At 47.0% G+C, this 11311-nt stretch overlaps 1 protein-coding gene across 1 annotated transcript in view; it reads right to left on the bottom strand.

The window, feature by feature from the left end:
- TMEM131 (transmembrane protein 131) overlaps nucleotides 1–11311 on the bottom strand; it is a 195542-nt gene that overhangs the window by 17101 nt on the left and 167130 nt on the right. The window contains 3 exon segments of the mRNA XM_007470223.1: nucleotides 161–333; nucleotides 2954–3066; nucleotides 3068–3089. Of these exon segments, the coding sequence (XP_007470285.1) occupies nucleotides 161–333; nucleotides 2954–3066; nucleotides 3068–3089 (308 nt within the window).

Raw genomic sequence — 11311 nt, 5'->3', positions numbered from 1 at the left:
GGGAGTGAAGACACTCACGCCCAGCGCTGTGGAGCTTCTGCAGGGGAGTGGCTGCCTGGGCGTGTCCGTGCACTCTTGAGCACTAGCCCTCAGAACGTGTGCGCGTGTTGAACACAGCACGTTCACCGTGTGTGAACCCTGCTCTGTGGGCCCGTCCTACCTCCTTGAGGAGCGGGTCTGTGTCTGGGTTGGAGGTCTCTGTGGTGGTGGAGGAGCTGTCGTCGTCGGCCAGGGAGTCCTTCAGCTCGTCCTCCTGGGCCTTTCCCTTTCCCTTCTCCTTTTCCTCGTGCTTTTTAGGTGGTTTTACCTTGCGCTGAGGAGGCTTTCCTTTCCCTGGGGATGACAATGAATGTAAAATGACACTTGGTTTTTAAACAGCTTGGAAAACAAAGCCATTAAAACTTTTTTTGAAGAGACTGAACTCTGATTAATAACTGTTTCTTTCTCTACTTCAGTTCTTCTCTAAAGCTTTTGAAATCATGTTTGACTTTTCGATTAGAGTATTTAAAAAAATCAGCTTTCTCGAGGCGTGAGTTATATACAATAAGATACACCCATTTTAAGTGTACAGTTCCATGAGTTTGGCAAACTCACTAGTGGTGACAAATCTGTACGTCTCTCAGAAGACAGCTGACCCTTGAACTGCAGGGGGTTAATCGGTGTGTAACTTATAGTTGGCCCCTCTGTACCCGCAGGTTCAACCAACCATGGGCCGTGTAGTACTGCAGTCTCTACTGCTGGGAAAAAAAAAAAAAAATCCATGTATCAGTGGACCCGTGCAGGTCAAACCCTTGTTGTTCAAGGGTCACCTGTACTTCTTTATATCCCGGAGGGTGATGTAGCTTTGAAAAGTCACAGACGTGAAAACCAGAGATCCTTTCAAATCTTTCTGGAGATGGGAGCCTGAAGGTGACACGGGATGAGCTAGCTGCATGTATGTCACTTGCAGGGTGCTGAGAACCCCGGTAGCTGGGTCCAAATCCCGGTTCTTCCCTCACTAGCGGCGTGACCTTGGCCTCTCATCTTTGGACTGGGGGAGACGACCTCACAGTGTTGTGATGAGGAATTACATGAAGCCCTTAGGACAGTACCAGCTAATGTTATATATGGACAGAGGGTAAAACAGAACTACGAAAAGCCTATTATTTTATTTTAATTTTTTCAACCTTAGCATTTTATATTTTTTATTATTATTATTATTTTTGGCCACGTGGCACGTGGGATCTTAGGTCCCCTACCAGGGATCGAACCCATGTCCCCTGCATTGGAAGCACAGAGTCTTAACCACTAGACTGCCAAGGAAGTCCTATTATTTTAAAAGATGTGGATGTTCCCAAGACAGATGAGAAAACAACCCTCGACACATCTGAGTGCCTGCCGTTTCCCAGGCAGTGCTGCGTGTCCTGGGAACACAGCAGTAAACACCAATAACATAACGCCAAGAGCCCTCTCGTCTGCGGCAGAAGGGAAGGAGCCTGTCCTGCTCTGGCCCTGAGAGCCCTCGGATTTCTCAGAGTCTGAGTGTCTCGCGGTTCATGCTGAAAGCACTTCAAATTTTCCCGCATGGCTGCCATTAACCCCCATGCAATGCATTTCTCACCTGAAATCATACCTTTTTATCATGCTCAGGTTCACTGGATGAGAGGCATTATCTGTATAAATAATCTGTATTCACAATAACCTGAAACCTCCTTAGTAAATAGAAAAGATCTGGAAGTGATTTTTTTAAAAAAGCTGGACTCAAATTTTGAAGCCACAGATGTACAAATAAAGGAGAAAAGGAAACAGCAAACCAGCAGTTAGTTAAAAAATCTTATTTCATGAAAGAGTAGTTTACACTTTTACCTCCAAATCCCCATCTTTTACTGACTTCTTTTTTTTTTTTTTTTTTTTTTTTTTTTTTTTTCTGACTTCTTAACACGCTGCCCGTGGACGTCTGTCCCCAGCACCTTACAGAATGTGATTTTGACAACAGCCCAACTGTCAGTGCGGGTGACCTCTAGCACCTCTCATTCTACAAGACTCTCTGGGTTATCCCCCTCCCTGTCCCTGCCGGGCCCCAGCGTCGTCACCCTCTTCCGGTACTGCGATTCTTCCGACACCCGGCTTCATCTCCGCTGGTGCTGCCTGGAAATCTGCCCTTGGGACTTCTTACCTTTCCTTTCATGTTCTCCTTTGGGGCTGAACTTTAATTAATTTGACATAAGCAATTCAAATCTAAAATGTCCCAAGCTGAGTTAAACATCGTAGAAACACCTTTTGGTTCTCAGTCTAAAAGAATGGTTCTTGCGCTTTAGAACAACCTAGGAAGCTTTTAACGAACGCTGCTCAGGGCTCCACCCCGCGAGATTCTGATTAAGTGGTTCTCGGTGGGACCTGGACGTGGGTATATTTTTAACAAGCTCCTCTGGTGGAGCCACTATGCAGCCAGGCTGAGGATCACTGCTCTACTGAATCAGCATCAGTCCATCCCCCAGGCTAGTGGCTACCTCACTGTCATGTATGGTTTCTTCTGCTGCTTCTATTCCCAAGTTCAAAAGTTGGTGGGAGAGGAGAGAGTGCCCCTTCCCTAGAGAAAGGACTAATGATCTGACTGGATCAGACGGAGGACAGGCCCACATGTACCCGTAAGCAGTCCCTGCTCCCTGTGAGGCTGCACGCTTGGGGGTGGCGTCCGTCTCCCTCTTGCCAGTGGCAAGCTTGCTCCCACGGGTCTCTACTCTTCCTCAGGGCCCCCGGTTCTTAAAGTGTTTTCCCAGACCAGCAGGATCAGCATCACCTGGGAACTTGATGGGAATGCAGATTCCCAGGCCCCTCTCTAGGTGTACTGAGCCAAACCCGGGGGGAGGGGGACCCGGCAATCGGTGTCAACAAGCCCTCTTGGGGACTCGAATGTAGGGCTGATCTCAGAATCCTTGGCTTGGGCTGTAAATTCCACACATATGTAGGAGACCTGAGCTGGGCACTGCAGGCACAGGATCGGCTGCCTTGTTTCCGGTTTCTCGTGAGCCCTGTGTGTGTATATCCCGTGGGAGTCTCAGGAGGAAAGGTACCTGAAGTACAGCAGAATTTGGGCAATTCCGAGCCACCTGGATGAAATGATCCAAAAAGCCCAATTCCACCATCAAGTAGTCACTCAAATGGATTCTACCTCTAAAACCTCTAATTCCTTTCTTACCTCACTCCCACTGCCACTTCCTCAAGCTCAGGACTTGACCTGTGCCTGGCCTACTGTAACGGCCCCATCTTCCTGTTGTCTCTCCTTATACCTTCCACCCTGCCAACAGCATTACTTTCCTTTTGAAACACTTCTTAAATACAAAAACTTGATTCTCCCTGTTTTCTATAGGATAATGTTCAAACTCCTTTACAGTCTGGACCCATCTATCTCTCCAGGTCTGCTCTAGCCTTGTCCCGAGCCCTTCCTTAGCCCTTGGCCCATCGTGGAACGTTCAGTTTCCAGAGGCCAAGCTACCAGTTCACACCCCCGTGCTGTTGCTGGGCACAGAAGCCAAGAGTAGGAACCTGGAAGTGGGCACAGGAATTCTGAGGGAGACTGCCCTCTCAAAGATAAATTAACTCAATACACAGTGGAGGAGACTGGAGGTCTCCTAGCCTTATGGGAACCATGACTTAACTGAAGCATGATCAGTAGTAGAAAATGAACCCATCCAAGTAAAGACGGTACAAGCTGAAGGGAGAAGCAGCTTAGTAAACTCAGAGTATGTTTCCAGCAGTGACCAAAGGAGAAATATACCCAACATGAATGACAGGTTCCTCAGGCTTCACACCACTGCCTGGAGAAACTGTCCCGGAGGCCACTCACCCTACGTCTACCCCCTCCCACCATCGGCGAGCAGACTCCTGGCTGAGGATGCTAGCTGACCTACTGCGGTCAACACTCACCCCTAGGCTCTATTCCTTGTACAGTCTTAGCACCTGAAGGGCAGAGATTAGGCCGCACTGAGCTCTCCATCCTCAGTGCCTTACAAGGCTCAGCATGCAGCAAGTGCTCAGAGCCAGTGTCTGCTGAGCCGCATTAGTTGAGTTTTGGGCCTTTCTGAACAGTGAAATACACCAACAGCATGACCTGCTCTGAGACTTGCTGCCCCAAGTCCAGAAGCTTCTCCATCTCAATCCTTCATGACAACTTACCCAGGTTTCAATCCAGAATCACGCTTCACTCCATTTACATAACACTCTTGAAGTGACAAAATCATAAGACTGGAGAAATGATTAAACCTCCTCCGGGGTTTAGGCTGGGGGGAGAGGGGGAGTGGGAGGGAAGCGGGTGTGGCTAGAAAAGGGCCCATAAGGGATCCCTGTGTCTTGACTGCATCAACATCAGTATCCTGGTTGTGATGCTGTACTGCAGTTTTGCAACATGTTATTGGGGAAAATTGGGTAAAAGGTACAAGGGATCTCTCTGCATTATTATTTGCAACTGCATGTGAATCTATAACTACCTTAAAAGTAAAAAAAAAAAAAAAAGTGTATGTAAAAAAAAAAAAAAAAAAAAAAAAAAAAAGTGTATGTCTCATTGAAATTTAAAAGCAAAAAGTCCCCAAGAGGTCACATGTGACCAAGTCATGGCATGTTCACGGCGTGGGTACTAATCCTTGCCAAGTACATTAATCCTTCAGAACACATCGAGTGTTGTTTACTTCTAAGAAGCTAAACACATTTTTTTTCTTTTGCAAATAATAGGTCCATTTGGCCTGAAAGCCACCCTTCCAAACTCTATTCCAACTTTTTTCTCAACATGCCAAAGACTGGATCTGTCATTCTAACCTCTTGTCCGTCCGTGAAAAATGGGAGATTTACAAATGTCTACCTCACAACTGACCACTGGGCCACCCTGTTCCACTCACTGAAAAACAAACAAAAGGAACATAGTTCAGGGAAGTTGACAATGATCTCCTGTCCTTCTTATAACACAGACACTCCAGGCATAATTACCTTAAATGACAGGCTGCATTAATTACAAATCCCCTGTTCTTAGACACTTAGTTTCCAATTTTCACTATTATAAAACATGAGGTATGTAAGATCATCTCCTGATGTTAAATTTCCAGATATGAGCTTACTGGTTTTCAAAGGACACACGTGCATTATTTTATTTTTATGGCTTTTGGCATACTTTAGAAAACTGGCTGCTTTTTGCAATCCATGAATACACAAACTTCTTTTGAACACAGCTACCACTGAACAATTTTTTTCTGTATATAATCTATGGCTCCTAGGCTACTGATACTTCTAGAGATACATAATTTGAAGGCCCAAATTAGAGCAAGTGAGGAAAGTCATTTGACAGGTTAAATTCTAATCATCAACAATGAACTAGAAATTAGAAGATCAGCCTGCTAAGGATATGACAATGACCATGAGAGGCTGGCCAGTGCTCTTATGTGACAAGCTTTCTTGCCCGGGTCTTCATGTCCTGACTCCAGGGGGTAAGAAGAGGCCTAGTGTCCCTGTGCATCCTTTCCCCCCAAGAAGGGTTGGCCATGGCTGGCTGGAAAAGTAAACCTGGGGTGCCTTCCGAAGCCCTAACCATCTATCTCAAGCTGCCATCCCCAAACACACAAGTTCTGTTACGAAGTTTCAGACCTGGAAGGGAAGCAGGAAGTCCCGCTTGGACTCTCTGCATAAGCTTGTTCTCCACCTAAGTTCCATCACGGGCAGGAAGGTGGTGGAGAGGTTATGGATGCCTAACTGGCGACTGTGAGAAGTGGTACTTTATTGCTCCTTGTGTGTGTGCTTCTGGGGTAGGAGGCCTGAGAGAAAACAAGAGGTGCAAGTTAGAAAGTGGGCCCCAAAACCCACCTCACACTGCTGACAGGTGACAAGCACTCATCCAGACTCAGTGGGCGAGTATGAAACCCTGCCACCCAACTCGGACAGGGGCTACTTTCTGCAGCTACTGCATCTCGGTGAGATGACAGGGTCAGCTCTCCTCAAAATGAGGTATCCGGTTGGTGGATGCTCTTAAAAATGGTCAGAATGAAATAGTTTCTTCATTACTTTAAGGCCTAATTAAGTATATATTTCCTAACAGTTGAGTGGATTCAAAACTCTTTATTGACAAAAACCATTTGTCCCCACCTGCAGGACCCCTGGGAGCTAACCTCAGCGGGTACAAGAACACGAGGCAGGCTGCTAAGTGTTTGCGACCGAGCACCACACCACCTGCTGCTGACGGGTCCGGCATCTTCACCTAACAGTGATGCTCTGACCCTTATGAGATAATCCAACCACAAGTGACTGTATATTACACCCACAGGCCCCACAGATGCTGTGTGTGTGGGTGAGGCATGATGCGGTGGGGAGTTAAGATTCAACGTTACACGGCCAATATAAAGCATCTGTGTGGAGAACATTCCCGTTCTCTCTGCAACAAAGACACAACGCCCAGTCTATCCTCAGATTCCTCAGCAGGACTTCAATGCCAGCACAGTCTGGTTTTTCAGATGAACTCTCCTGCCTCCTTTTCCTGCAGGAGAACTATATAACGATGCTTCCCTTTGCCCTCAGCCGCCAGGAAATTTGCAGCTCAATTTAACACTGAATGGTAACAACGAACTTTATTCTAGGTTTTTGTTGAGACAGCACCATAATTAAAAACAAACAGATAAAACATCGAAAACTACTTTCTGTCTTTGATTCACTGTTTTACATGTGCTTTAATCCTTTAAACCACCACTAATCGTTTTAAAAGTAGGCAAAATATGAATTATCAATTTAAAAAATATGCCCTACTTACTCATTTACTTTTTTGTCTTCACTAAGAAGCGAATAAAGGGATTTGTAATCACTAGTTTGGGGCAAGTTGCTTTGGTTGTGTCTCTCCAACTTTAAATCGTTTCACTTAATGCCCACCCAAAAGAATTACTTCAAGACAATTTCAACTACTAGCAAATGGTTTCTCTGAACGTGTGCAGTGCCCGGCAGCTGTGGACCTAAGCCAGGCAATGACAGTCACACCTGACTGAAGGTTCAGCTAAGAATCTCTAGAGGATCATCCATTGTGACAGGAATCTGTCTTTCTCCTCATCTTTTGCCGGGTTAAAAGGTCTAAGTGAGGCCAATAAACAGTACAGACCAACATATGATTTATTTGGGTCAGTACTGGTCATGTAAGTTTACTTCTCCCTACTGGTTCTGAAATGATACCTCAATATGAGTATGATAACCTGAAACATACCAAAAGGTGCATATGAAGGAACTCTTCAGGAGTTCTTTAAGCTAAAGTAAATATTGTTTTCAAAAATCAGTAGCAATTACCGTCTTATTTTGTCATATTAAGTTCTGTGCTTAGATAGTGAAGATACTGGTTTAGCCCACTAGAAGGTAGAAAAGAATGTTTATTAAGTGAAAAAAATTTACATCTATCCCAGGAAAGGAATTACCTATGAATTTGCGGGCAGACCCATATTCTCTTTTGTTCTAGTTTTCCCTGTATCCTTAGAAGGCTGTACACACCTTCTGAAGCACTAAGCAGAACTAATAAGGTACACGGGACTGAGACAAAAAGGCTGCACAACCATAACCGTATGCAGCATACAGAGTTCAGTTATTTAGGGTTTTCATAAAAGTATTATGTTCGACTAGATTTTGGATTTCTTTATTCTAGAAATAAAATATCATGGATATTCTAGAGCAAACTTAATACAACTCAATGCTGGGAAAGGATAGCTTCTGTCTTCCCATTCAGGCATTTCTCTCCACTATCTTTAAGGGCAACTCCCAGCTGCCCAAAAACCCACTAGATGGACATTACATGAAATTCCTAAAAATCTTATATGTTCTGGTATAATGCTATCAGTCACATTTCTAGTTATTACTTTAAAATGTATATCTCAGAAATAACTAAATTTCCTTGTCAATTGCATTATTATGAATTTTCATCAAATCTTTAACCATGGTCATTTTTAAGTCTTTTGTCATTTACAGACAGTTCTGGGTGTACTCTGCTGCTTTTGCAAAAATGTTCCTATAAAAGGGTTTCATCTTCAAGGAGTTCATGGAAAAGACTGACAAGTACAGGTTTCTGGTAACTGACTATACTGCTGAACAGAATGAATAAGCATCTTCAGAACTCTAATGGAAAACTGATGAATTCATAAAAGTGCTAACAAAAGATCAAGATAAAAAAAATTAATTACATGGGACTGAGTGAACTGATGAGGAAGATTATATTTTTTGTGACTGTTTGAATAAAACAAAAACAAAAACAAAAAACCTACTAGATGGGCCCAGCCCCAAACCACCCCCCAAAAACATTCATTGGTTACATTCCCCTAGTGAGTGGGGCTGTAATGGCTCAACACAGGTTATCCCAATCTCCTGCTGATACTGTTAAATAGAGAATCTGATTCGGCAGTCTGGGTTGGGGCCCAAGATTCGACATTTCTAAAAGCTCTCAAGTTACGTCACTATTGCTGATCCCTGGACTTAAACTCTGGGCAGCAAGGCCTCAAAACACTTACCCACTGCCCTCTCTTCCAGGGCAGGGTGGGGAGGGCTCCTCTAGGTAGGGGCAGCCACCGTCCTTCCTGTCCCGGTGGCAAGCTGACCCCGGAGGGCCTGCTTCCCCAGAGCCTAGAATAGCCCTTCTCTCTGCTCACTCTCGTCCAGCGTCTCTGCCTTTGTTGGGTGAATCAGGTTACCTTCACCCCAAGTGCTAACTACCTTGGCCTGTGGGGCTGTACACAGTAACAGAGCAGGGAGCAGAAAGCTTATCAGCCAAGCGCCGGGCTCCACCAGTACTTAGCAGATGCCCTGCTTTGCAGTGAGGAGTGTTTACAGTGGATTTTAGTTTCAGCTCTAAATCCAGTCTGTCTGTTCCCTTGGCGGGCGGCCCAGAGGCAGGAGGGGTGACCCATCAGATCTACACCCCTAGGACCCTCTACACACACTCTGCCCAGCCTCGACAGTGGAGCCTGCACACCCCGCTGTGTTCACTGAGGAGCCTGGCAGTGACTCATGGACACCTTGGACTCTCAAGCTCCCATCATCCAGGCCCAGGCCTGGTATAGGTCGGGACGACAATCTCTATTAGTCAATCTGAAATCCCAAAAGCTTTCAAAGCTTTTTCTCCCCAACTCACTTAGAAACAAAACCTCTTTTGGTGGCACAACTGAACCGAACTGACATGAAGCTGCTTTTGCGGTCTCATTAATCTCATGGCACGTCATCGTATACCTTTCTGAAAACCTGAATTCCAACAAAGGTGGCTCTCGAGTGTTGTATAAAGGATGGTGGACCTCTAGGTCTGTGGCCTCGCTGGTGCTAACAGGCTTTACTTCCGTTACACCCCCACACCTCACTTCCAGGCTGCACCTGAGGGCCTGTTACTGCCTGGAACTACTTTTTCTCCCAAACCCTAAACCCTCACGCCTCCTTTTCACACCTTGGTCTCCTCTCATTCCCTTGCTTCCATCATCCCTGTAACTTGACTTGTTGGAGCCCTGGCCCTTGACTTGTCCATTCTCCCTGTCGGTGAGGCTCCTTCTGTGTTAAGGTCCTGCTAATTCCGCACAGCGTGGCACGCCCAGTGTTCTCCTGCCAGCGCCCCACGACGTTCTCAGCCCCGGTCTCTCTGCTGTCCCTGCCCTGCAGGGTGCCAACCACCCCGTGTTCGCTCTTCACCCGTGGGCTGCACAGTCAATGGAGAAGAAAGGCACAAGCGTGAGGGAGGCCACAGTGACCCTCAGCTGGCTCCCCGATGTTGCCCGAGGGACTGCTCTGCAAATCCAATTCCCATGTCCTATGGACTCCCAGCCTACAGAAATCTCAGCTATTTGAGGTCTGATCATTCCAGACTTCCTCTACCTTCTGTTTCTACCCTACCGCTTCCCCTTCGGCCTCAGAAGCTACCAATCCCTCTGAGTCCACACACCTGTGGAACACGTGCCCTCGTATACTCTGCGGAGCTGGGTCCCACCCACCCACCTCCCTGGGCATTGGGTCGCACCAATTGCCTACTCAAATGCTGCTCCTCCTTGTGGAGGAGGTGGTGTCGTGCAGCTGCGAGCTGAGGGTTCGGGTCGGGCCTGGGCTTGGTTCCTGTGTCTGCCTGACATAACCCTTCTTAGACTGGGCTTCCCCCCTGCAAACAGGGTCAGCGCAATGCCAATCACCCAGGTGCCCGAGGCACTTGCGGTCGTGTCTGGAACGTCAGGAAGTGCTGACAACACCGCTGCTCTCAGCTCTACCCCCCTTTCTGTCCTTGGCCCACAGACATTTTCAAGCAACATGTTCTCCTATTTATTTTCTTCATGAAAAATACTACTGCAAGATATACGTATCCTTTTTTTTTTTTGGTTAAAAATCTAAGAACATGGAAACTACAGATTAAAGAGTAACCTCCACCCCTCACTCACTGGCCCCTCACGTGCACACCAAGCGGCCACTGGTAACGGTCTGGTGTGCCAGGTGCTCTCCAAGCCACAGTTACCTGGCTTCTAGGCTCACTTCACAGAGACTATTCCTGCCAAGGTCCTCCAGGCTCTGTGGAGCTCGGTTCTCCCTCTGCTCTGGCCTTGCTGGGACATGCCAACCACATCTGCTACCTGCTTCCCGTCACACTGTCTGCTGGCCTTGTCCTCGGGATTCTGTCCTCAGCTCTCTGCTTATCCCATTCCTAACCCTCAAGACCGAGTTCCAAGCAGACATTCCCGCTGGGATGTGCCACAGCCAAATGTAACCCAGCAGCCTAGTGATGGCAGCGCCATTTCCTGCCCTAAAAATCACCGCAGTGCCTACACCCTACCATGTAAGTAGAAGCTATTCTCTCCACTTTAAAGGTAACAAACAGAGGCTCAGAGAAGTAATTTTCTCCAAATCACACAGTTAGTAAGTGGCATAGCCAGGATTTGATCTGGGTCTGCCTGAAGGTAGAGCCTGGCCTTGTGAGCCCACACCACTTGGCTTCTCCCCACCTGAGATAAAGCTGCCGCTCAGACCGCCAACGGCAGAAACGAGGGTGGTGGCAGATCCCACTGTTTCTGCAGTGAATGCAGACACTGAAAATGGCTGCACCAGGCTCAGTGCGTTCTCAGGTTTTAACCCTCAATACAGCAATGGCCCCTGTCCAGTCCCCAGGACTTGCGTGTCACAGGAGGAGAAGCCACAGAAGTACAGAATCTAATGACTGCCCAGCCGTAGGGGCCCTGCTCAGGCAGCCACGAACAGAGGGCATTTCTGGGTCCCATCTCCCGGGAGGAAAAGTGACTGCTGGGATGACTAGAGAAGTGACTGGATGGACTGCAAGCCATCCACCCAGAGAGGGCAAGAGCAGGGAGACCCC

Source organism: Lipotes vexillifer, unplaced genomic scaffold (genome assembly GCF_000442215.2).
Source record: "Lipotes vexillifer unplaced genomic scaffold, Lipotes_vexillifer_v1.1 scaffold1139, whole genome shotgun sequence".
NCBI lineage: Eukaryota > Metazoa > Chordata > Mammalia > Artiodactyla > Lipotidae > Lipotes > Lipotes vexillifer.
This window is presented reverse-complemented; position numbering and strand designations above follow the sequence as displayed.